The 20,540-nt window shown below is 60.0% G+C and overlaps 8 protein-coding genes across 8 annotated transcripts; 3 read left to right on the top strand and 5 right to left on the bottom strand.

Annotated features, from left to right (window-relative positions):
- Positions 1-270: 270 nt before the first annotated feature.
- PAN0_005c2582 (uncharacterized protein) lies at positions 271-4,888 on the bottom strand (the record flags this gene model as incomplete). Its single annotated transcript, XM_014801823.1, has 3 exons — positions 271-4,578; positions 4,672-4,776; positions 4,886-4,888. 3 exons carry the CDS (start codon positions 4,886-4,888, stop codon positions 271-273), a joined length of 4,416 nt encoding a protein of 1,471 aa, XP_014657309.1.
- Positions 4,889-5,915: 1,027 nt separating this feature from the next.
- Positions 5,916-7,937, top strand: PAN0_005d2581 (uncharacterized protein; the record flags this gene model as incomplete). Its single annotated transcript, XM_014801822.1, has 1 exon — positions 5,916-7,937. One exon carries the CDS (start codon positions 5,916-5,918, stop codon positions 7,935-7,937), a length of 2,022 nt encoding a protein of 673 aa, XP_014657308.1.
- A 173-nt stretch (positions 7,938-8,110) lies between these two features.
- On the top strand, positions 8,111-10,164 carry PAN0_005d2580 (uncharacterized protein; the record flags this gene model as incomplete). The annotated part of the gene is made up of 7 exons (XM_014801821.1): positions 8,111-8,163; positions 8,315-8,594; positions 8,689-8,939; positions 9,026-9,289; positions 9,352-9,746; positions 9,843-9,962; positions 10,124-10,164. 7 exons carry the CDS (start codon positions 8,111-8,113, stop codon positions 10,162-10,164), a joined length of 1,404 nt encoding a protein of 467 aa, XP_014657307.1.
- A 46-nt stretch (positions 10,165-10,210) lies between these two features.
- Positions 10,211-11,919, bottom strand: PAN0_005c2579 (uncharacterized protein; the record flags this gene model as incomplete). Its single annotated transcript, XM_014801820.1, has 4 exons — positions 10,211-10,757; positions 10,831-11,435; positions 11,543-11,598; positions 11,679-11,919. 4 exons carry the CDS (start codon positions 11,917-11,919, stop codon positions 10,211-10,213), a joined length of 1,449 nt encoding a protein of 482 aa, XP_014657306.1.
- A 61-nt stretch (positions 11,920-11,980) lies between these two features.
- On the top strand, positions 11,981-12,534 carry PAN0_005d2578 (uncharacterized protein; the record flags this gene model as incomplete). Its single annotated transcript, XM_014801819.1, has 2 exons — positions 11,981-12,333; positions 12,414-12,534. 2 exons carry the CDS (start codon positions 11,981-11,983, stop codon positions 12,532-12,534), a joined length of 474 nt encoding a protein of 157 aa, XP_014657305.1.
- A 1,135-nt stretch (positions 12,535-13,669) lies between these two features.
- Positions 13,670-14,948, bottom strand: PAN0_005c2577 (40S ribosomal protein S4; the record flags this gene model as incomplete). Its single annotated transcript, XM_014801818.1, has 2 exons — positions 13,670-14,329; positions 14,562-14,948. 2 exons carry the CDS (start codon positions 14,946-14,948, stop codon positions 13,670-13,672), a joined length of 1,047 nt encoding a protein of 348 aa, XP_014657304.1.
- A 1,004-nt stretch (positions 14,949-15,952) lies between these two features.
- PAN0_005c2576 (uncharacterized protein) lies at positions 15,953-18,448 on the bottom strand (the record flags this gene model as incomplete). Its single annotated transcript, XM_014801817.1, has 1 exon — positions 15,953-18,448. One exon carries the CDS (start codon positions 18,446-18,448, stop codon positions 15,953-15,955), a length of 2,496 nt encoding a protein of 831 aa, XP_014657303.1.
- A 783-nt stretch (positions 18,449-19,231) lies between these two features.
- Positions 19,232-20,430, bottom strand: PAN0_005c2575 (uncharacterized protein; the record flags this gene model as incomplete). The annotated part of the gene is made up of 3 exons (XM_014801816.1): positions 19,232-19,439; positions 19,686-19,937; positions 20,036-20,430. 3 exons carry the CDS (start codon positions 20,428-20,430, stop codon positions 19,232-19,234), a joined length of 855 nt encoding a protein of 284 aa, XP_014657302.1.
- Positions 20,431-20,540: the final 110 nt, after the last annotated feature.

Raw genomic sequence — 20,540 nt, 5'->3', positions numbered from 1 at the left:
CACCAAAAATGAAAACACTCTCAGAGCCTCAATTGCTTCGTCAGTCTGGTTCTGTCCCTGTTGAGCATCGTTCGCCTCATGTGGACTGTGAACATCCGCTGCTGAGCGCACCACGCACTGGCCACATTGCAAACGAGATCGAGAAAATCATCGATTCGTACAGAGTCAAGAAAATGGGGAAAGTGGTCACATAGAATACAGGGAAGGCGACAATGAGCAAGCTCGGTCGATCGCGGCCTGGCGATCAGCAGCTGAGATACAAAACGACACTCAAGCTTCGGCCACGGACTCGGACGCTTGAGCGGGCTCGACGTCTCCGTTGGGCGCCGCGGCCTCGATTGCAACATCGGCGGCACCTTCTTGCGAAGGCTCAGCAGGGCCGTGTGGGTTGTCGATTGCCTGTCGGCGAGCCGAGAGCCACTCGTCCCAGCGCTGCTTGCGCCGGTTGCTGACAACGGCAGCCTTGCGGTCGAGCTCGTCCCTCTCGTCGTCGGGACGGACGCGTACAAAGACGTCCTCGGTGCCGTGTGCGAAGAAGAGCTTGAAGGTGCGGAGGCAGACTCGGATCTCGAGTCCGCTGCGCGTGACGTAGCGCGTCTCGCTGGCCTCGTTCTCGCTGGTCCCGCTCGCCGAGAGCGACTTCTTGATGAAGGGCGCCTGTGCTTCCTCCACGAGGCCTTCGGTAGGCGTCCAAAGGCTGAAGCTCGACACATAATGAAGCCAGTTTCGCTCGGCCGTCCTAGCATCGTCGAGCGTGAGGTCGTCTTTGGAAAGCATCTGGATGAGCAGGGTGCAGGATGAAGGCACCCATTCCAGGCGGAAGAGGCTCTCGTCCTTACCGATCAGGTCCTCGGCGGCCATGCGGTCGGCGATCTGCTGGCGGTAGCTGGTCAGCGTGCTCTGCACGTTGGCTCGGTTGGCCTCCATGATAGACTGCATCTCCTGGCACTTGTTGTCCGTGGTCAGGAACTGGACCACTTTGATGAGCGCGCCAATCACCTTGTCCAGGGTGAAGACAATGTAGCCCTCGATGCCGTACATGTACCTGACCGACTCCTCATAAGTGGCTTGGTCCACGTCGCCATCGAACAGCTTCTCGCACATGTCGAGCAGCGTATCGTAGTAGCGCGAGGGATGGAGGGTGAGACCGGCCTCCTCGTTCGTAGGCGCCACAGGTCCAAGGCTCGAGGCATTGGCAGTGGCGCCAACCACGGCTGCTGGACCGCTGCCACCATCCTGCAGGCCGAGTTCGATGGCGAGGGGATTGATCTTGCTGCGCAGCGGATGCTTGTTGGCCATCTGGACCCCGAGGTCCTTGACCTTATGCAGGCGCGAGTACAGCAGCTGCAGAAGGCGGATGAAGACAAAGTACTGGCTGTTGCAGAAGAAGTTGACAGGGCTGGACGACGAGTCCGATCCGTCTTCGTCTTCGACTGCGCCGCGCACGTTGACAGTTTGGCCCTTCTGTGAATCAAAGGTCGCGTTGAGATCGGTGTTGATCCATGTCGCAGCATCCTGCGTGGATGCTTGGTCGGCCGCCTCGGTTGCTGCCTCGGCCTCGATCTCATTCGGAGCCTCGGCTGCGGGACCGGCGTCCGCCGCATCGCCGTTGGTCGTCGACGCTGGCACCTCCTCTTGATCGTTGACCGTTGGCAGGACCGATGCCTCTTCCGCGGTTTTTGAAGCATCTTCCATGTCGACGTCCTCGGCGCTTGCAACGGCGGGCGCGACCGTGTTGGAAGTCTGATTGGCCAGCGCCTCAGCCACCGAGTCCACGTCTGCAACGATCGTGGGGCTGGCGGCTCTGGCATTGGCCGAGGCAGCAGCGCCGGTGGCGTCCACGGACTCCTCGCCGCCATCCTCGGTCTGCTTGGAGGTCTCGGCTTGGCTCTTGAGGATTTTCTTGCGCAAGTCGGCGGCCTGCTTCTTGCCGCGTCTACTTGCCGAGCCAGAGGCGTTGGAGGAGGCGTCCGTATCGTCATCCGCGAGCGTGTCTACGCTCCTAGCGTCGTCGTCGGGGTTGCTCTTGGCCTCTTCGTCGTCCATGTCGACATCGCCATTGAGCAGCTCTTCAAACTCGTGGACGTCGAGCGCGAGGAGTTTAGGAACAAAGGACCGGAGGAAATTTTCGATGCGCTCGCGGTCGTTGGAGCTGTAGCTTCCCGTGGCGCGGTCGAGGTAGCTGAAGGCGAGCTTGAGCACGTCGGCGAGCACGTGCGTGTCGTCCATGACGTAGACAAGCTGGTGCCTCGGCTTTGGCCGCGGGAGGGTGGGATCCAGACTGAGCCTTCGCTGCTGCTGCTGGAGCTTGCGCGCCTCGATCTCGGCGATGAAGGCCTTGGCGGTGATGGCCTTCTTGTCGGAAGTCTTAAAGTTGACACCCTGGTGGTCGAGGCTCTTGTAGTAGTTCCTGGCATCAACCTCGCGCCAGACCTTGTTCCACTCGCGCTGGGCACGCTTCCACTCCTCATCCTTCTGCTTGAGACGGTGCAGCACGATGGGCACAGATACGCAAGGCGTGTCGTGGAGTGCGTTGATGACCTCGAGGCCCTGTTCGCGACCATAGACCTTCTTGATGACACGCTGGTAGATGCTCTTGCTCTGACCTCCAAGACCGGGCTTGAGACGGAACGCCGCTTTCTCTTCGTTGTCCATGGTGGAGATGCGAGCGGCGATGGGCTCGAGGAGAGCGATGGTTCTGAGGTTGGCCTCGATGTGGTAGTCGTACTCGTGCCTCTCCTCCTCGGATCGGTAGAGCGCATCCTCGTAGGGGTTCTTCTTGTGCGGGTTGAAGCCCTCACCTTCGGATGCCCACGTGGGATGACTGACCCAGCTGTCGTTGAGAACCTCCCAGCACATGGGGTCTCGGCCCGAGCAGGCGAGGTTGACTTCGGACTTGGGCAGCTTGCGGTAGGAAGCGCCATAGACCTTGCAGGTGCTGAGATCGACGCGCTCGCGGAGAGGAGCCGGGACGTTTTCGACAATGGGATCTTCGTTGTCGAGCCAGCCGTGGCGGCCCATGTCGTAGCCGCAGAGGCCCTTGAAAGTGACAAAGAGCTCGCGGTTGGTGCCAATGAAGAGAGCGGCGCGGTCGACGAGAGTCTTGACATCGATGATGTCCTGCGTGTACAGGTTGAGAAGCTTGAGGAAGTCGAGGTAGGTGGCACGGTCGTCAATGTGCTTCTTGACGCGGTCGAAGAAGGCAACCTCGTCGAGCGTAGCAAGCGGAGCTTGAGGCTGGCCGAGTGCGAGACCGTTGACGACGGTGCCCTGAGGGACGAGGCCGGTGGCTTCGGCTGCGACCATGCCGTCGATGCCGTAGACGTGGTGCATCTGGCCCGGATGGGCAAAGGTAGGCGATGGCGGGAGCGGTTCTTGGCGAAGCGGAGGCGTACGCTGCTCGGCCTTGTGACCGTGTTTGGACTTCTTGGTCTTGCCTGAGCTTGGCTTGCCGGATTCGTTGGCGCCGCTGCGCTTCTTGCGCGAGGCCGATGAGGGGGCGCCGGGCGCGCCCGAGACGGCACCTGCGCCGCCCTTGCGACCGGCATCGGGGCCTTCGCCCGGTGCGCCTCTGTAGCCTGGCTGGCCCTGCATTGCTCCTGGAGCTGTGCCAGTGCTGACGCTTCCGCCAAGGCCCGAGGTGACCTGGCCGAGCATGTTGAAGAGGCCGCCGCTGGGCTGCGAGCCAGCGGTGGTGTCGGGTAAGAACTGTTTGAACTCGTCGAGCAGGTCCTTTGCATTCTCAAAGAGGACGGTGACCTGGGCATAGACGTCGTGGATGGGACGTTGCTCCTTTTGGTAGGTTTGCAGAATTTCGAGGAACTGTTTGTAGGTGTCGGGGTCCTGGGAGAAGCGCTGTTTGATCTTGTTGACGTAGTTGATGGCGTGGTTGAATTCGACCGGGGGCCGCTTGGGTTCCTGGACTGGTGTCATGGGGCCGGCCTGGCCGCCGTGCATGCCGGAGCCGGGAGGGGCGGGGGGTGCGATGCCGGGAGCCATGGGCATGGGCGACTGGGGCCGAGCGTGGTGAGGGGGGACGGGACCCATGGGACCTGGGCCGGGACCGTGGCTGGGATGCTGTGGGCCGCCTGGCCCCATGGGTTGGCCAGAAGCGCCCGAGTAGTTGGCGCCGGCCGGGCCGTGGTTCATGGGATGGCCGGGTGGGCCACTCATGTACGGCATGGAGCCGGGAGGGCCATCGTGCGCGTGGGGAGGAGGATGCATGTGGGATGGAGGCTGGTCGGCGTGGCGAGGAGCCGAGCCGTGCATCATGCCCATGCCACCGGGACCTCGTGGACCGGAGGACTGAGTGGAAGGACCCGGAGGCGGGGGGCCGGAGCCGGTTCCACTCATGCGGTTGATGGCGCCTGCGATGCCGACGCCGCCAGGAGTCTGTGTGGTTGTGCCGGTTGGGGTGGTGACAGTGATGAGGTTGCTCTCGCTGGGGTCGAGGCTGCACTCGATGCGGTATCCGGGAGGGAGGAAGGTGTTAAAGCCCTGGATGAGGCTTGGATGCCCGCGAAAGAGGGTCGAGACTCTTTCGATGACGCCAGGGGTATCTATGGACTGGCTCTTGAACTGTTGAGGTGGAAGTGCAGGTAGAATGGGGAAAGAGACAGGTGAGAATGAGTGGCTTGAAGCGGATGAGTGGATGGCGGGAGCGATACTTACGTCCTTCATGATGTCGAGGAAGCGATTGTAGACGTCAGGATGCTCTGCAAACTGTACCTTGACCTGGTCCAGGTAGGAGAGCGCATCTTTAACGTTGAGTGTCGCCTGATTCCAGAAACATTGCAAGTTGGCAGAGCAAGAGCGGGAGAGAAGAGGTCAGCTTGGAGATGAAGGCGAGGAGGTTGCGGCTGCGGTTGCGATGGGTGGCACGTACCATGGCGGCGTGTGATCAGCGCCTTTGCGCGGGGCGCGCACGAGAGGTGGAAGATGGGCGCGAAAGAGGATATGAGGGAGCGGCGAGTGTTGCGCGCAGATAGGAGTGGGAGTCGTGCGGACTAGCGCATGAGCCCGGAAGGGATGCAGGAGCGTTGCGCGTTCCAGGCCGCGGTCGGATGAAGAAGGCCGACGCAGGGAATGGCAGATGCGGAGCGATGCGCAGCAAAGCGAGACGCGTGTCGTTGTGGCGGTGGTGAGGGAGCAGGGGGTGATGATGGGAGGAGGGAGAAGGAAGGTGAGTGGATGCAGCTGGCTGGGCTCGGAACCGGCCCTCTGGCGTTTGCGAGCTGCGCGTCGACGACGGTGAGCGGATGCGCCTCGAGCAGATGTCGCGGGGCGGCCGAAAGGGGTCGAGCGCTCCTCCGCCTTTCGCTCGGCAAGCTGCCACAATCGCGGTTTCGAATCCGCGTCAGCCAGACGAGGCGATCCGCAACCGCTGCCCCGATACCGCGCCCGAGCCACACGTCGTCTGCGCCAATCACGAAAATGTTAGACTGGGCACTTCCAGTGTGGATTGTTTGCGATCACACCAAATCGGGTCCATGCATGATTGGCTCTAACAACCTGGAGAATTAGGCTAATTTTGCCGCGGCCCCGTGCAGCCAGGACCCTGAGAGTGAGTGAGCATCTGTGCTGTCAGTGCGGACGAGGCGAGCGCGTGTGCAGGGGCGCGGATCCCGCAGCTGGAGATACATCCAAGGAGCCGCTCATCAAGGTCGCTTTGCTCTGCATCTGCCTTCCAGCCTTCACATCGCTTTCAGCCTCGACTCGGTCTTTCGGTCGGCACGACCGATGATTCGGGCTCTCCGATAGTCTGTAAAGTCACCTCGCTTCTGCACTGGAATCACTCGACGAATCTCACGCTCGGGCTGGTTGGCGGCCCCTTCCGATGGCTCGTTTCTGCACATCACTCGCCGTCTAGCACGCATCGGCGCTGCATTGCGCTGCTCTCTCGGACTCGAAGCAGCATGCCTCGTACTTCCCACGAAGAGAGGCAGCCTCTTCTCGCCGATGAGCGCGCGACTCGACAACGCGCTGCCTCGAATGCCTCCTCCAATCGGCCCAAGTCGACGCGCTCCTTTGCCCGCGCGGCGCATCACCTCAAGCACCACTGGCCAGTGCTGCGCCTCCTGGCAGTGGCCCTGCTATGGGGTATGGGCAACTATGGCGCAGCTCCCTCCTACCTGGACGGCCTTCGCGCATACACATGCGCCTACCACTACTCGAAGCATCCCGAACTCTTGCCTACCCATCCGCATCCTCCGCTGCCACGCGACCGCGACCGCCCATGCGCCGTGTCGGGCGTAGAAAGCAGAGTCGGCATCGTCGTCGCGGCAGCTACCATGCTCAGCTTCGTCATCTCTAGCATCAGCATGCTCTTCTACGGCCCACGCCTCGCGCGTTGGGGACGCAAGCCCATGCTCGTCATCTCGCTCGCTTCCAACATCATCAACTATCTCCCATTTGCGCTGCTTCCCTTGGGCTATCCCTTTGGAGACATTCCCTCCCAGCTCGCAATCAGTCCGGCAGCCGCCATGCTCATCCTTCTCCTCTGCAGCTTCCTCACCGGCCTCACGGGCTTCGCCGGCCTCTTCCTCTGCGTCATGCGCGTCATGATCGTCGACGTCGCACCTCCCACCCGCCGCACCGTCAACCTGAACTGGCTCATCAGCGCAACCCTCTGCGGCGCTTTCTTCGGCCCGCTCCTCGCAGCCTGGGCACTCGATACTAATGTCAAGCATCGCACCCACGCCATGCTTGTTCAGCTCGTTGGCGCTCCCACCATTCGCTCAGAGCTTCCCTCGGACCCCATGACGCCGCCGCCCATCCCAGGAGCCCCGCAGTCCCCGTCCAAGCACGGAAACCCCGCCGCACTCGTGGCTTGTTGCTGGGTCTTCCTCCTCGCCATCGCCTGGACCGTTCTCATCGTACCAGAGACAAGACCCACCACAGCGCAAGCATCCGCATCGCACTCCACGGCAGAATTCACGCCCTCTCGTGCAAATGCGGCCCGAAGCGCCGAGGACGATGGCGCTTCGACACATGGCTCGCTTTCACCCTCTCGCATCCGAGCACGGAGAGTACTCGGCCCGCTCTCCATCTATCTGCCGCAGGTGACTCACGACGGCCGCAAAGACTACCGCCTCACCTGGCTCGCCTTCGCCGGCATGTTTGCCAACATCGGCACAAACGCCCTCCAGTATGTCGCCATCTTTGCCGGCTACAAGTTCGACTTTACGCCCGACGCCATAGGCCTGCTGCTCGGCCTCATTGGCGCCACACGCGCGGTGTGGTTGATCGTCGCAATTCCGCTGCTCGTGCTGCTGTTGGAGCGCACAGTGCGCAAGCCCAGCCGCATCGCTTCCTTGTCGCCGCAGGAACTGGAAGTGCTCGCAAAAGCAGGACTCAAGGATCCCGACCTCACCCAGCCAGCAGGTCGCCTGGCGGAAGAGCTTGAGAACGACGGACTGGCGCAACCAGCACAGCCTCTTCGGCAAGATCCACTCGACGAGACTCCGGCTGATGCACCCAACGAAACAATACGCGCCGTGGTGCTGTGGCGCACAGCCATCGATTTGGTGATCGCCAAGATCTCCTACTTTGCTGACGTGGTGGGCTATCTGGTCGTGTTTGTCTCTGCGAGCTTCTCCAATGCAGCGGTCATGATCTTTGGCACGCTCTTCCTCTCCTTTGGTGCGGGGGCAGGACCTGCTGTGGCCTCCGCCGCCATCGCCATCATTCAGGACATGAAACGTGCCGGTCATCCGTCTCTGCATCCCAGCTTGCATCCTTCACCCACAGACGATTGGCTCGCTGCCCTCTCCATCTCGGACAACATCGTCAACGGCATCAGCCCCATCCTCATCAGCATCGTCTACAGCCTCACCATCGAGACCGCTCTCCCTTCGACGTGTTTCCTCATCCCCACCCTCGGCTACGTCCTCTCCTTTGCTTTCCTCGCCTTGGCCAAGTCTCCATCCATCAGTTGAACTGCACCGTCTTAAAATCCACCATGCACTAAGTCAGTCTGTCACTCGCAATCTCACGCATTGTCGTTCTCGCACCTTCCACTCAACGGTGAAGTACACCCAGCGTGACTCTTTCGAATTTAAAGTCCTGCCTCGGAGCGTGCCAAGTTGCTCGTGTGGTTCGCATCATCGCCATGCGTGATCCGTGCTTGATTGAGTGGGTCGTACGCCGTACATGGGAGTACATGTGTGGCGGCTCCGGCTGCAAGGTCTGGGCAAAGAGAGCCTAAAACTCACCAGCACTCACGTCGCCCACGCCAATCGCGATCCGACCGACGATCGCCACAAGAACATCGATTGGGTGACTGCGCAGTTCAATGCTTTCAACGTCGACAAAGCAACCCTGCAAGCGGGTTCCACGGCGTAGTCAAGCGCTTCAAGAAGTACGTCGTGACGCATCGTAGCTTCGAACAGGGGCGCTTCAGCGATGGCGAGACCGATGCGCTCGTCTACAATCTGGTCTGTCGCCTGAGCTACGGCGACATGCTACTCAAGGTGCCGGATAAGCTCAACAAGAATCCGAACGAGCACTCTCGGGTCGAAAAGATCGTCGAACAGGCAGACGGCATCGGCGTTTACCGTGTCGACCAGATCTACGTCGTCACATACGAGGGACACGTCAAGAACTGTCACTAAACGCGCAAGGAACCCGTCGACTCGGCAAGCCGCCTCGTCGCCCGCCTGGGAAGACGGAAAGAAGCAAAGAGAATAGGAGTGGGCGAAGCAGCGCGCCAAGCTGAAGGTCCAGCGCAATGCCGAGGGGGTCGCGTTCTTCGAGCGCACAACCAAGGCGGGAAAGAAGGTGCAGGTCCTCTTTGACGACGAGGACTGGAATTCCGTCAAGGTGCAGGCGTTTGACCTGGTGCTAAGACGGCAAGAGCGCATCCAGATCCGACCCCTCGGCGGCGGCATCGAGTTTCTCTCTCGCGCTGGTTGCTCCGCGCAGACCTCAGGACGCAAGTTGTCGACCACATCTCCGGCAACGTGTATGACCACCGAAGGAAGAATCTGCGAGTCGTCGACGCCTCTTCGAACAAACAGAACGCTAGGCTGCCGAGACGGAACGAAAGCGGCTATATCGGCGTGTATCTGTTGGCCAATAAGACCTACCGCGCCGCTTGCTTTGTCAAGGGCGAAAACCGAACGGTGGGAAGGAACTTCGCGGCGCACGAGCTGGACGAGGCGATCGAGATCTACGATCTCGTTTCGTTCTACCAGCACGGTCCTGGTGCGCTCGTCAACCGCCCTGACATGATCTCGCGCTATCTGGAGATGCTCGAGCTGGACGAAACGGAGCAGCGCACGCCCCTACCGTCACCGGGCCCCATGACGACGGGCTGCAGCCCATTATCCTTCGTGGACCTGGGCTATCCAGCGACGACTTTACCTGTCCAAGCCACCTGCATAGCACGGCGGGTTCGTTGGATGAGCCAATCCCGCTGAACCTTGTGGTCCAGATCATCAAGAACAAGGGCACGAAGAATACGGGTAAGACGTCGTTCCGCAAGTTGATTGTGGATGTTGGCGATGGCCAAAGAACTCTTCTCAAAGCCTACAAGGACTCCGACCTGTGCCACATCTATGGCGAAGAGTCGCAGCTCATGAGAGGTGCAGTGGCGATGCTCAAGAACCTGCAGTGCAGCAAGTCGTTGGAAAAGACGCAGCTCATCCATAACAAGGAATTGTTGGTCTTGCCGCTGCCTTCGGGAAGAGGGAAGGCGAAGGCAGCCCCTCTGGGCGGACTCACGTCCGACCCGGGGAACAGGCATAGTAAGCCGCCGCCTCTTCCCCTCTAGTGTGAGTTGGGAGTTCACGTTGCCTTATGGCGGCAGAAAACGGATACGGAACGGGATTTTCGGTCTTCAGGGCGGCTCCGCCACATGGAAGGATGTCCTCGGGTGGCATCAGGCAATGGAGAGAAGGCGCCCATCCAGAAAGGCCGTGCTCATCGCCGACATTCCCGATCTGCAGATACGATCTCGACCGGTCCTCAAGATGTCGTCTTTTTAGTCTACTCGAATCAATGCGCCCCTTTTTCACTTTTGCATCGCATGTGTTTGGGATCCACTTTGAGAGAGTACTCAAGGGCCCTTTGTTGCACAGGCGGACGGACATCCACTTCACTATCTTCTGCTACACTGAACCAGCCCTCATGACACTCGCAGGAGACGTCACAATGCATCAATGAGAAATCTCATCGCAATTGAACAACGTGCTAGTCGCAACAAGAGGGGTCAGGGGGACTCGCGCTTGGCAGGGACGAATTTGGATAGCGTGAGCTCGGGCTTTGTGCCGCGCACAGGTCCTTCTGCCGCACGCGAGGATGGCCCCGCCTCAGGTGGAGGGGAAGGCGAGTCGACTGAGATGGGGTTCGACGACGAACCAGAAGCCGCAGGCTGAGGGTCGGCCTCTTGAGCAATCCGAGCAGCTTCAGAGCGGGCGAACCCGTCGCCACCGAGGCACTCGTACGCCATTTCGACAGCCTCGTATTCCGTGCAGTGGACGAGCAGGTGGATGTAGACGCGTCGCATTTTTTCAAAGTTGACCGTCATGTGCCTGTCGAGAAGTTTGAGTCGCCACAGATCGTACTGAATTGCGGCGCGCACCTCCGACCCTGTCTTGTCGACCGAGAAGCCCCCCTCGCTCGGCACTTCCTGCACTCTGATCACCGCTTTGGAATACCAGTAGCGCCCTTCCTTTTCGCTCTTCAGGTGGACGCCTTGATACTGCGAGGTGGCTCCCTTTGGCGGCGCCAAGAAAGTCTGGATTAGGATGGGGGGCCTTGGAGCTGGAAGCAGCCGGATTCGCGCGAGGAGCCGCATGCTTGGGAGGTGCATCGCAAGCAGCCGCCCACGACTTGGGCAGGCAACGATTCTTCTTGCGCGGGCGCGATTCCGAAGCAGCGTCGGCGGCGGGAGTGCGAGTCTTCTTGCTGGCTGCGCCGTCGCGATGGTTGTCCGCGCTCTCATTGCTGACAGCGGCAGGCGCAGCGGAAGGAGGGCTGGGGCTGCGGGTCAGGTCGATGATCGTCGGCTCCAGAGTCGATGGCTCGCCGGGCAGGAGCTGCGGGCTTGGATGCGCCGAGATCGTTGGCGAAGTCGGCACCGGTGTGCAGGGTCGTGGCTGCGTTGCGACGGCTTCCGCTGCTGGAGCAGCCGTGGACGAGTAGGGCTGGGAACCCGTGTCCTGTTGCAGGAGACGGGGTGCGTTCTTGACGGCCCAGGCCGAAATAAAGACCGATAAATCGTCGTCGCTGAGTGGATATTTCGACAAGTCGAAGGCAACATCCGTCATCGTCCGGTATGCAGCGCGGCAGCCAGCCAGCTGCTGCCGCAGATCCTCAGGAACCAAAAGCATCGCAAGCCCCAACACATCGAATCCACGAGTGGGCGAAGGCGAGGGGGGAGGGGATCCTTGCGACGCCATGATGATGGCGGCCGACGCGCGGACGGTGGGAGGCTAGAGGCTCAGCGGCTGTGAAGGAGCAAGAGATCAGTGTACGTCTCGCGCGACGACGAACCACGACAAGCATACGCGCCAAAGTCCAAGGGCCTAAGTCCACTCACAGCAGCGACGACTTGGTGAGCGATGATGATGGTGTTGTTCGTATCGGGAGGGTATGCTGGAAAGGGTAGGGAGAAAGATGAAGAAGGAGAGTGGGGTGGTGGAGAAAGACGAAGACATGTCAGTAGCCCGGTATACATACACGATGCCCTTCCGCACTTGCTACTTGCCTTTCGCTGTGCACGAGGGTGAGAGTGCGGAAGCGAAAGCGGGAGCTGTTGCCTCCCTGTGCGGAAAGGTGCGGGGGTCGAAGGCCGAGAGACGATCGGCGGCGGTGACGGCGGGGGCGGTGACGGGTTTTGTTGCCGCTCGACGTCTCAATCTTCGGGCCGTTGACTGCGGCATACAAACGGCGTTTGAACGAGATCGCCCCGCACATGGACGGAGATATTGACAGGGCACGCTTTGCAACACTGTATGCGGAGGTACATGAGTAGGTTATGACGCAGTTCGCTGCACGGAAGGCCTTCACGGACTCCGGTATCACGCTCGACCCGAGTCCGGACCGGATCTTGGCCCGGCTTCCCGGCGCTTCCGATGCAGCTCGTCGATCAGGCACGCAGGAACGACGGGCCTTACAGCCGGTGCTGGTGCCGCAGTCAAACGCCGCCGTCGACTATGCGATCGACGACTACCGCCATCTCAACGACAAAAGAGATGCGCGAGAGCTAAAAAGGGCGCTTCTTCAAGCGTTTGAAGCGCCTCACGCCACCATCTCGGTGCTTCAGGCCGAGAATACGATTCTCCACGCACAGCAGGAGCGCATCAGGAGGTCGACGAAGAAAGTGTTGGAGTGCGCAAGCACTTAGCGGTTCATCTCACACTCGAGTACTTCACCCACCCAGCCACAAAGGTCCGTGGCGGACTCTCGAGTTTGCCCACAGACGTCCTTGACGCCATCGTGTCATTCGACACCATCAACGACGACGACTCATATTCCGGTATCTTCTGGGACAAGGTACCCGCCGCCACATCATCTTGCGTTCGTCTGTAGCATCCGTTCCTCATCACGTGTACTGTAGCATTGCGCCATCACGCAATCTCAGTTTGGGCTTGTCACGATCACAGACTGTCGCCGTCGCCATCACACGAAAGTACTGACATCATACTAAAATTCTCAATCGGAAACGCGTCGGTAGTACCCGGGCATCCGCACTACACAAAACCCGTTAGCATGGAGGACCGGGGCCTTACCTGAAGCGGAACCATCCTCGCATGTGGCAGATCGATCTATGCGAGTCACAGATATCGTCTCCACACTATCCAAGGTCGTTCCCGCCAAGCGCGAGTCCTGTTGAACCTCTTTGAAAATTCACGTGCAACCTCTCTTGACTTGACGTTATTTGATCTGTGCCAGACTCGACGTTTGTTGTCGAGCGGGCTATGAGACTGGCACTTGAAGCGTTGCTATGTGCCTCTGGCCCGTGGGATGGACACGCGGCCTCCCTTGCGGCACCGCCGCTGCCTAGGCCCTTGCGGCGGGAGGGGCTCCGAGAGCCTCCTCCAGTCCTGCTGTCCAGTGGTCCGTTGGTGCGTGAGAGAGGGTGTTGAGACGAAGCGTGAGTCGGAGTGCAAGACTGGCCGAGACAAGTGCGCCGCTTGCTTCGTCAAGGGCGAAAACCGAAAGGTAGGCAAGAACTTCGCGGCGCACGAGCTGGACGAAGCGATCACGATCTCGTCTCGCTCTAGCAGCACGGCCCTGATGCGCTGGTGGATCGCCTTGATATGCTCTCACGCTTACTGGAGATAATTGATAGAGCGAATGGTGAGGTTGAAGAAACGCCTCGGTCCTTTCCAGTCATCTTACCAAATTAGTCGGCCTCGAGGTTGTGGATTCACGCTAATCAGGGCTGGAGGCATCGGACGGCACACGGCACAGCGAACGAGACGGAAAGAATACAGGTTTTTTGGCATTGAGATGCGGGAGTACGCCCGCCCAAGGCGAGTGAGAGCATGATGGGCTTGGGATGCAGGGCGAAGTGGGAGAGCCATCCGATCCAACGGCTGGCCCCGCCCTCGAGGCCCTCAGTGATGTGAATGCGAGCCCGAGGGCACTTTTTTGGTGGGATGAAGGGAAGACGACGGAAAGGGAGCCAGTGGAATCAGCAGAGCAAGGCTTGGCCTTGCAATTACTGGCCACGGGCCTCCTTCTGTCGGCGGCGCTGGTCACGCTCCTCGGTGATGGTGAGCTTGACACCACCGCCGCGGGGCATGGAGATCATGGGCTTGCCGTCGGTGCCGATGACAAAGACGTTGGAGAGACGGGTGGAGAAGTCACGGCCGAGGACATCGCGGATGTGGACGATGTCGAAGCCACCGAGGTGACGCTCCTTGCCGGTGATGACACCGGCACGGCCCATGTTGCGGCCGCCAGTGACCATGACGGTGGCGCCAGTGTCGAAGGTGACAAAGTCAAGGATCTTCTGCGACTCGATGTCGAATCGGACAGTGTCGTTGACCTTGATGGCCGGGTCGGGGTATCGGATGGTGCGGCCGTCGTGGGTGACGACGTGGGGGACGCCGCGAGCGCCGAGCTGCACCTTCTTCACCTTGAGGAGCTTGTAGGTGGCCTCCTCGGCGGTGATGCGGTGGACGATGAAGCGGCCCTTTGCATCGTAGAGGATGCGGAAGTGCTCGCCCGACTTCTCGATCGAGACGACGTCCTGGAAACCGGTGGGGTAGGTGGGGTCAGTGCGGACCTTGCCGTCGACCTTGATGAGGCGCTGGGCAGTGATGGCGTTGACCTCGCGACCGGTGAGGGCGTACTTCAAGCGGTTGCGGAGGAGGATCTGAGGGGTGGAAAAAGAGTGGAGACGTCAGTGAGCGGTTCAACATGGAGATCAACCCATGGTCAAGAATCCCGCCAGGAGCGAGTTGAGATAGCAGCACCCAGGACATTCCCTGCTTTGGCCCAGGCAAAACACAACATGTCCCTGTCTTTGCCGACTCGGGTTCGATGACCTGCGAAAGAATCGCAATTGTGCCATGCCCCAGCGCGATTCGGCAACGAGGATGGTAGACCCCACAAAGCGAGTTTCGTCTGCTACAAGCGAGCACTTGGTCCATGCCGCCTTCGATCCATGCCATCTTCGCTCCGGCGGGTCTATCTGCACTTCGCTCGTCAATTCCAACGACTGAATGCGGCGGAGCCTTTGCTAATCGCGAGATGCCGTGACCGATTCCTCCTTGTCTGCGTCTCTTCCATCGATTCTGTGCTTTGCTGCTTTGCCACTTTCCATCTGATGTCCAGTTGTCGATGGGTGCGTCGCGCATGGCGAAGGGATACGCTGGGTGCTGCTGAATCTGATGTGTGCTGTCAATACTTACGACCAGGGGCAGAGCCTCACGCAGCTTGTGGGGGCCGTTCGAGGGGCGGGGGGCGTAGGTGCCGGACAGCTTGTCCAGCATCCACGAGGAGGGAGCGTTCAGGCGCTTAAGGTGGTGCTTCGGTCCTCGAACCACTGTGAGATGGCAAAGCAAGTGCGTGCGTCGAAGGTTGGCGGTGGCAGGAAAGTCATTCCAATCGAATCAAGCAGATGTGCAGAAGTGGTGAGTTTCATGTCTCGATCGCAATGGACGCAGAGCTGGTTGGCAGAAGCATGTCGGTGACGCTGCTACAGCAACGGCATCGCGAGAAGAAGCATCGTTGTGTGTCGTGGGTGTCGATTGAGAACAAGCCGAATGTGCTCGGCAAGTGCGGATGATCGTCATTGGCGTGAGGTCGCGGAGTCGGATAGAATGCTGATCTGGTGTGCTGTGCTGCGAAGTTGTCGTGTGCGATGCCGTGCTGTGCTTGATGGTCATGCCATGTCGATTCAATACTTACTCTTGAAGAATGTGCTATGAGGTCTTGATGGATGTCGGTATCAAGGATCGCGAGGAGGGGAGCACTTGGACTGGGACACACTCTCACTCGAAGATCAAGCCGAGTCTGGGCTGCGTGGTTGGCGTTGCTTGCTTGGCCAGTCCCAGCGCAGGTCGGGCCCCAGCCTGCAGACTGGCAGCAGGCGCACGAATTCGATCCGTCCGACACTCGCGAGACAAGGCTGGCCCACCGCTTGCCACGGCTCTCTGCCCGGCTCCAGCAGCAGCTACAAAATTTACAGTTTTGATCCGACTTGCACGTGACCTTCTCCTTCGCACATGCCCAAAGGTCTAACAATTTTAAATTTTGTCAGTGTGGTTTTTTTCTCGCCGCTCGAACTGGATACAGAATTTGCGATCTCACAAAAACAACAAAAATCGCCCCGTCGCCCTTCCACAAACCGAGCGTCGAAGTTCTGGCGGACTTGCCCTCACAAGTGGCAGACACAGATTACAGCCGCCGGAAACGAAAAGGTGGTGCAACGCCGTACTGTCAAATTAAACAAGACTCTACTATGAGGTGAGGAGATACGAGATGCTGACTACATTCAGATGCAATGTTGGGAAGTTGGGTATGGATGGGCATGCGAGTCTGCGGCCAATTGATGGTTGGAACGTGCGAGATGCAAAGGCGAGGGAAGGGCTTTGGAGCTTCTGCGGCCATCGACGGCTTTGACGCTATTGAGGCCTGGGGAGGAACGAAAGGAGCCCGCCGGAGTACAGGATCCGCGGAGGGACGCTCTACGGCTCGAGTCCAGGGCAGGCGCGGCGGTGTGAGCTCCGTTGTGACGCTCGAGGATGGTGCCTTGGTCGGCGTCGACCGATTGCGATGCTTGCGGATGGTTCGACGACTGGGAAGTGAACGACGACAGGATCTGCTGAACAATCTTGGAGCTGCGTTCGGCGCAGTCGACATCCTGGCCAAAGTGCTTGCCCAGCGCCAGCAGAACTGCTCGTTCCACCGACTCTTCAAGCGTAAGATTTCCTGCATCTTGCGCCTGCGCCGGGAACTGAGATTCCGGTGCGGGCTCGCTCTGAGGCTGAGGCTGGTGTGCGGCACTGTGGGAGTGCCTACCCTTGCCGTCTTTGATGCTCGTCCAGTCGCGGGCGGCAGCTGCCAACGTGCTCTCGGAGAACGAAGGGCGAGGACTGGTGAGAGGATGGCCCGGCATCGGCGCACATCCCTCCCCCTCCAAGGCGGGATCAAAAGCGAATGGAACCGCCTCATCCGCGCCGCTTGAGAGACCCTGCTCTCGGAGACTGACTGATGCAGCATTTGCGGCGTGTTCGAAAAAGTCGAGGTCGGAGGGATACGCATCCGTGCGCGCACCGCAACCGAGGTCGGCCGGCTCTGCGCGGCTACTGAAGCTGCTGGGCGGTTCGAGGCCGAAAGAGCCGTACCGACGTCCGGTGAGCGAGCCGTGACGGATGGTGGAGCTGCGCCTCCTCCCGTCCTGGAACGAAACGTTCATCGGCGAGATGAGCGTCGACTCGTCGCTGTGGTCGAACGCCCAGGGATGGAAGAAGCCGCGGAAGGAAGCCGAGCTTGGGGTGGACGGCATGGCCGTGCGAGGTCGACCCATGCCGTGCTTCGATGATGCTCCACAGAAACCCATCGTGCGCGGCGAGGGCAGAGACGGCTCGTCGAACGAGCAGTTTTGCCAGGTGTTGGGGATGGGAGGCGGCTGCGATCGTCGCCCCTTCCAAGCAGGAGCAGGCATGTCGCGACCGTCGTCCCTGCCTTGGTCGATTTGAACGACGTCGAGCTGGCCTTGGATGGACTGCAGCTGTTCGCGCTCGATGGGGACGCCGAACGATTGGGGATGAACCGACGCTTGGTAGCCTTCGTGATCCGAAAGTGCAATCGCTGGCGGAGGCGGAAGAGAGTAGAACGGAACGAGCGGGACCGAGGATGCCCTGCGGCCAAAGATGGAAGCGCCGGCCCCTTGCTCGTCTCCGTGTGTATCTTGCCGGGCGGCAGGAGGCGTTTCGGGCGAGAGTCGCAAGGGCTCGGGCGATGTCACGGCAACAGACGCAATGGCAGCACTCGAGCACGACGAAACGGACGGCGATGGTGACGACGAATGGTACAGGAAGACGGTCTCGAGCGTCTGTTCCGACTCGTTTGCGTCTCCATTCCCGTGGGTGCCCTTGGCCACGTTGTGCGTCTTGGGCGTCTTGGCCACCTTGGTCACCTTGGAAGGCATCTTGCTGGGCTTGGCGCGTTTGCGCGGCGAAGGCTCGGCTGCGGATTCGGTGTCGTTCTCCTGTTGCGGACGCGTCGCCTCGCGTGTCCTTTTTGTAGGTTTGCGCGGCTCGGGATTGGCGGCGACGCCGCTCTTGCCTTGCGCTTTGAGGATGATGTCCGCAATCTCTTGGCACTCTTCGTCGCCGTTCTCGAGCTTCTTGACGTTGCGCTTGTTGACGTTGGTGCGGCGAGTGGTGGGCTGGTAGCGGTAGTTGGGGAAAAGCTGCTTGTGCCTCTCCTTCTCCTCGAAGGCGATCTTCTCGTAGTGGGCGCGATCCTCTTGGGCGAGGCTCTTCCACATATGCGCAATGATTCGGCTGATGTTGCGGTGGTCATGCTCTACCTCTTTTGGGATGAGCTTTTGCGAGACAATATGCGATCGAAAGATGATGTACGCATTGCGTGGGCGCTTGATGTGATCGGGAGCCGTCTTTTTGGCGTGCGAAACGCCCGGACGTTTGGATGGCGCAATCTTCTTGAGCTCAGCTTTATCGCCGGCGTCATGTTGGGCTACTCTGCCTTCGGTCGAAAGAGATGTTGGGAGACTGCTTGTGGGAAAACCGATTGATTTGAAGCTCGGCGCATCGGCGGACGTGGCGAGGCTGGAAGGATCGTCGTGAGACAGTGCGGGATCGATCTGATCACTTTGGATCTCGGCATCGTCACTGGTGTCTGCCGATGGAGTCCAGCCCTGGAACAAGTCGACGGTGACGAGTTCGTGACCGCGTTCGGGAGACCTGTCAAGGCCTTCGAGACGCGTCTTTCGCATTGAACTGCGCGTCGCTGCTGATCGCATCTTGCGACTCCCCTTTGATGGTGAGAACGAAGGGATAGGATGAGTCGAGCGATGGAGAGAATGAACGAACACGGCCAGGCTGAGCTTTGTTGGAGAAATGAGGGGGGTATGGTGGACTCGTTGCTCGAGAGTGAAGCACTAATAAGTACAAAGGAATGCAGAGGCACAGTGAAGCTTATCTCGCGGCCTCTCAGCTCGACGCGGCGCATCACGCTCGGAGCTTACGCTCAATGGGAGGCGGACCAAGCGGCTTCATCGACGGAAAGTGTGCTGTGCGCATCCAAATGGTGGGGCCAGACAATGGTGGGGCCGCAGACGCGCAAGAGATGCACGCGTTTGCAGGTCAATCTCGGAAGGCTCCAGGGTCGCCTTTCTGGCTCGAGCGCTCTCGCTCTGACTCTGGCTCAAGCGCAAGCGAAGAAGCTCAACCGCAGCGTGTGTGTGTGTGTGTGTGTGTGTGTGTGTGCTCCTGTTTTTGCACCCTGGCGCCCTGCGTTAAGCACGTTGCATCGGTTGAGCCAGTGCTGTGAGACACAATGGCCGAGGAGCTTTTGATTGTGTACACGCACGCATGCTGCGAGCATGGAGTCGATTAGTGCCAAAACGCTCCCGGGAAGTGGTGGAAGAAGGGAGAGAGCGGGGCGTAGCAAAGGTGGCATTGTTTGCAAGTTCCGCTCCATTCCGGGCGCGACGGACGAGGAGCAGCGGGAGGGCAACAATGAACTAGGCTGCACAGACGAGGACAATGAAAGAATCGACTCGCCGGTGTGTGGATCAATGCTTTCAGGCAGGCACCCGGTTGTCGATGCGAACAAAGGGACTTGGGAGCCGAAGCTGCTGCACGTTGGTCGGCCACGAGAGAGGCGTGCGCGGGGAAAGGGCTGCAGCTGCAGGCATAACATGTGTGCGTGGTTGCAACGAGGCGCTACGATGCTCGCTCCGAGCGCGGCGAACAAAGGGACTTGCCACCGTTGCTGAGCGCGCCGAGCGGCTACAGTACGCTAGCGAGGACAATGAAGGATAACAATAGCATGTGGTCGCTTCTCCTTGCTGCAGGCAGAGTCCCGATTTTGAAATCGAGCTCGGAAGGCGTGAAGTTTGCTCAACAAGACAAAATGTGAATTTGGCGCTCAGCGGTCATTTCTCGGATGCTTCCGTCTGTCTGAGTCGGTAGCTGCGCATGTTGCTTCCGGTCCTAGACTGCGGTTCCGGTCACCAGAGTCGAGCAGATTTGCACGTGCAGTTCAAGGTGTTGCGGATGGAGGCGAGACACGGTCTAGCTATGGATCCGCCGAGATGACGGGGAGACGGGGCTAGAGGCCTCATGGTGTCCGATTGCAATGCTGGACGTGGCTTCCGGTAAGTGCAGAAGCCGGGAAAGTGAGACACCACGCCTGCGTAGCGTCGAGAAGGCCTCACAGCTGATGAGCCGCAGCCGATGTGCGGCCGCAGCGCATTCCGGCGTTGTCGGGGCTGTCGGTGAGGCCCGCTGCAGAATCGGGTGTAACGATGCCGAGGCACTAGTCGGAGCGCGCTCCTTTTTCGGGCGCAAATGTGCGCGTCCATGCAGCGGCTGCGAGCGCTCACCTCAGGGGCCTTTGGGGCGTGAAAAATTGCGTGGAATTAGAGTAGCGCTCGTGCGGCCGATTTTCCTTTTCCGAGATCTTTCGGTCGAACTCGAGATCCGAACGCGCGGCGGGCGAGCCAAGCCATGGGATCAGCTGCAGCTCCCAGCCACCCCCGACGGAAAACGCCACCGCCGACAAACAAAAGGTCCCGAATTCGCGTTGCAGTCCAGAGATTGAGACATCGATACAGCACCACTTGGCATTCCGCCAGCCCGACTCGAGCGGCCCGAAGCCTTTCATGGCTCCGACCGGCCCGCCAAGCACGCAGAAGTGGTCAGACCGAGGTCGCGTCGGAAAGCCCATCCAATCGGGACGAGTAAGACGGTCGCCGGTGGGCATGCTGCGATCTTGCATGGATCTCGTCGGATGATTGGAGTCTAACTTAGTTCGAACTGCAGTGCCAGGGTTCAGGGTGACCCTGCCTCTGTCTGCCTGACACCTGGCATTGTTGCAGTCTGCATCTG

Source organism: Moesziomyces antarcticus (assembly GCF_000747765.1).
Source record: "Moesziomyces antarcticus DNA, scaffold: scaffold_v10005, strain JCM 10317, whole genome shotgun sequence".
In the NCBI taxonomy this organism is placed as follows: domain Eukaryota; kingdom Fungi; phylum Basidiomycota; class Ustilaginomycetes; order Ustilaginales; family Ustilaginaceae; genus Moesziomyces; species Moesziomyces antarcticus.
The sequence above is the reverse complement of the archived record's forward strand: the minus strand, read 5'-3'. Positions and strand labels throughout refer to the sequence as shown.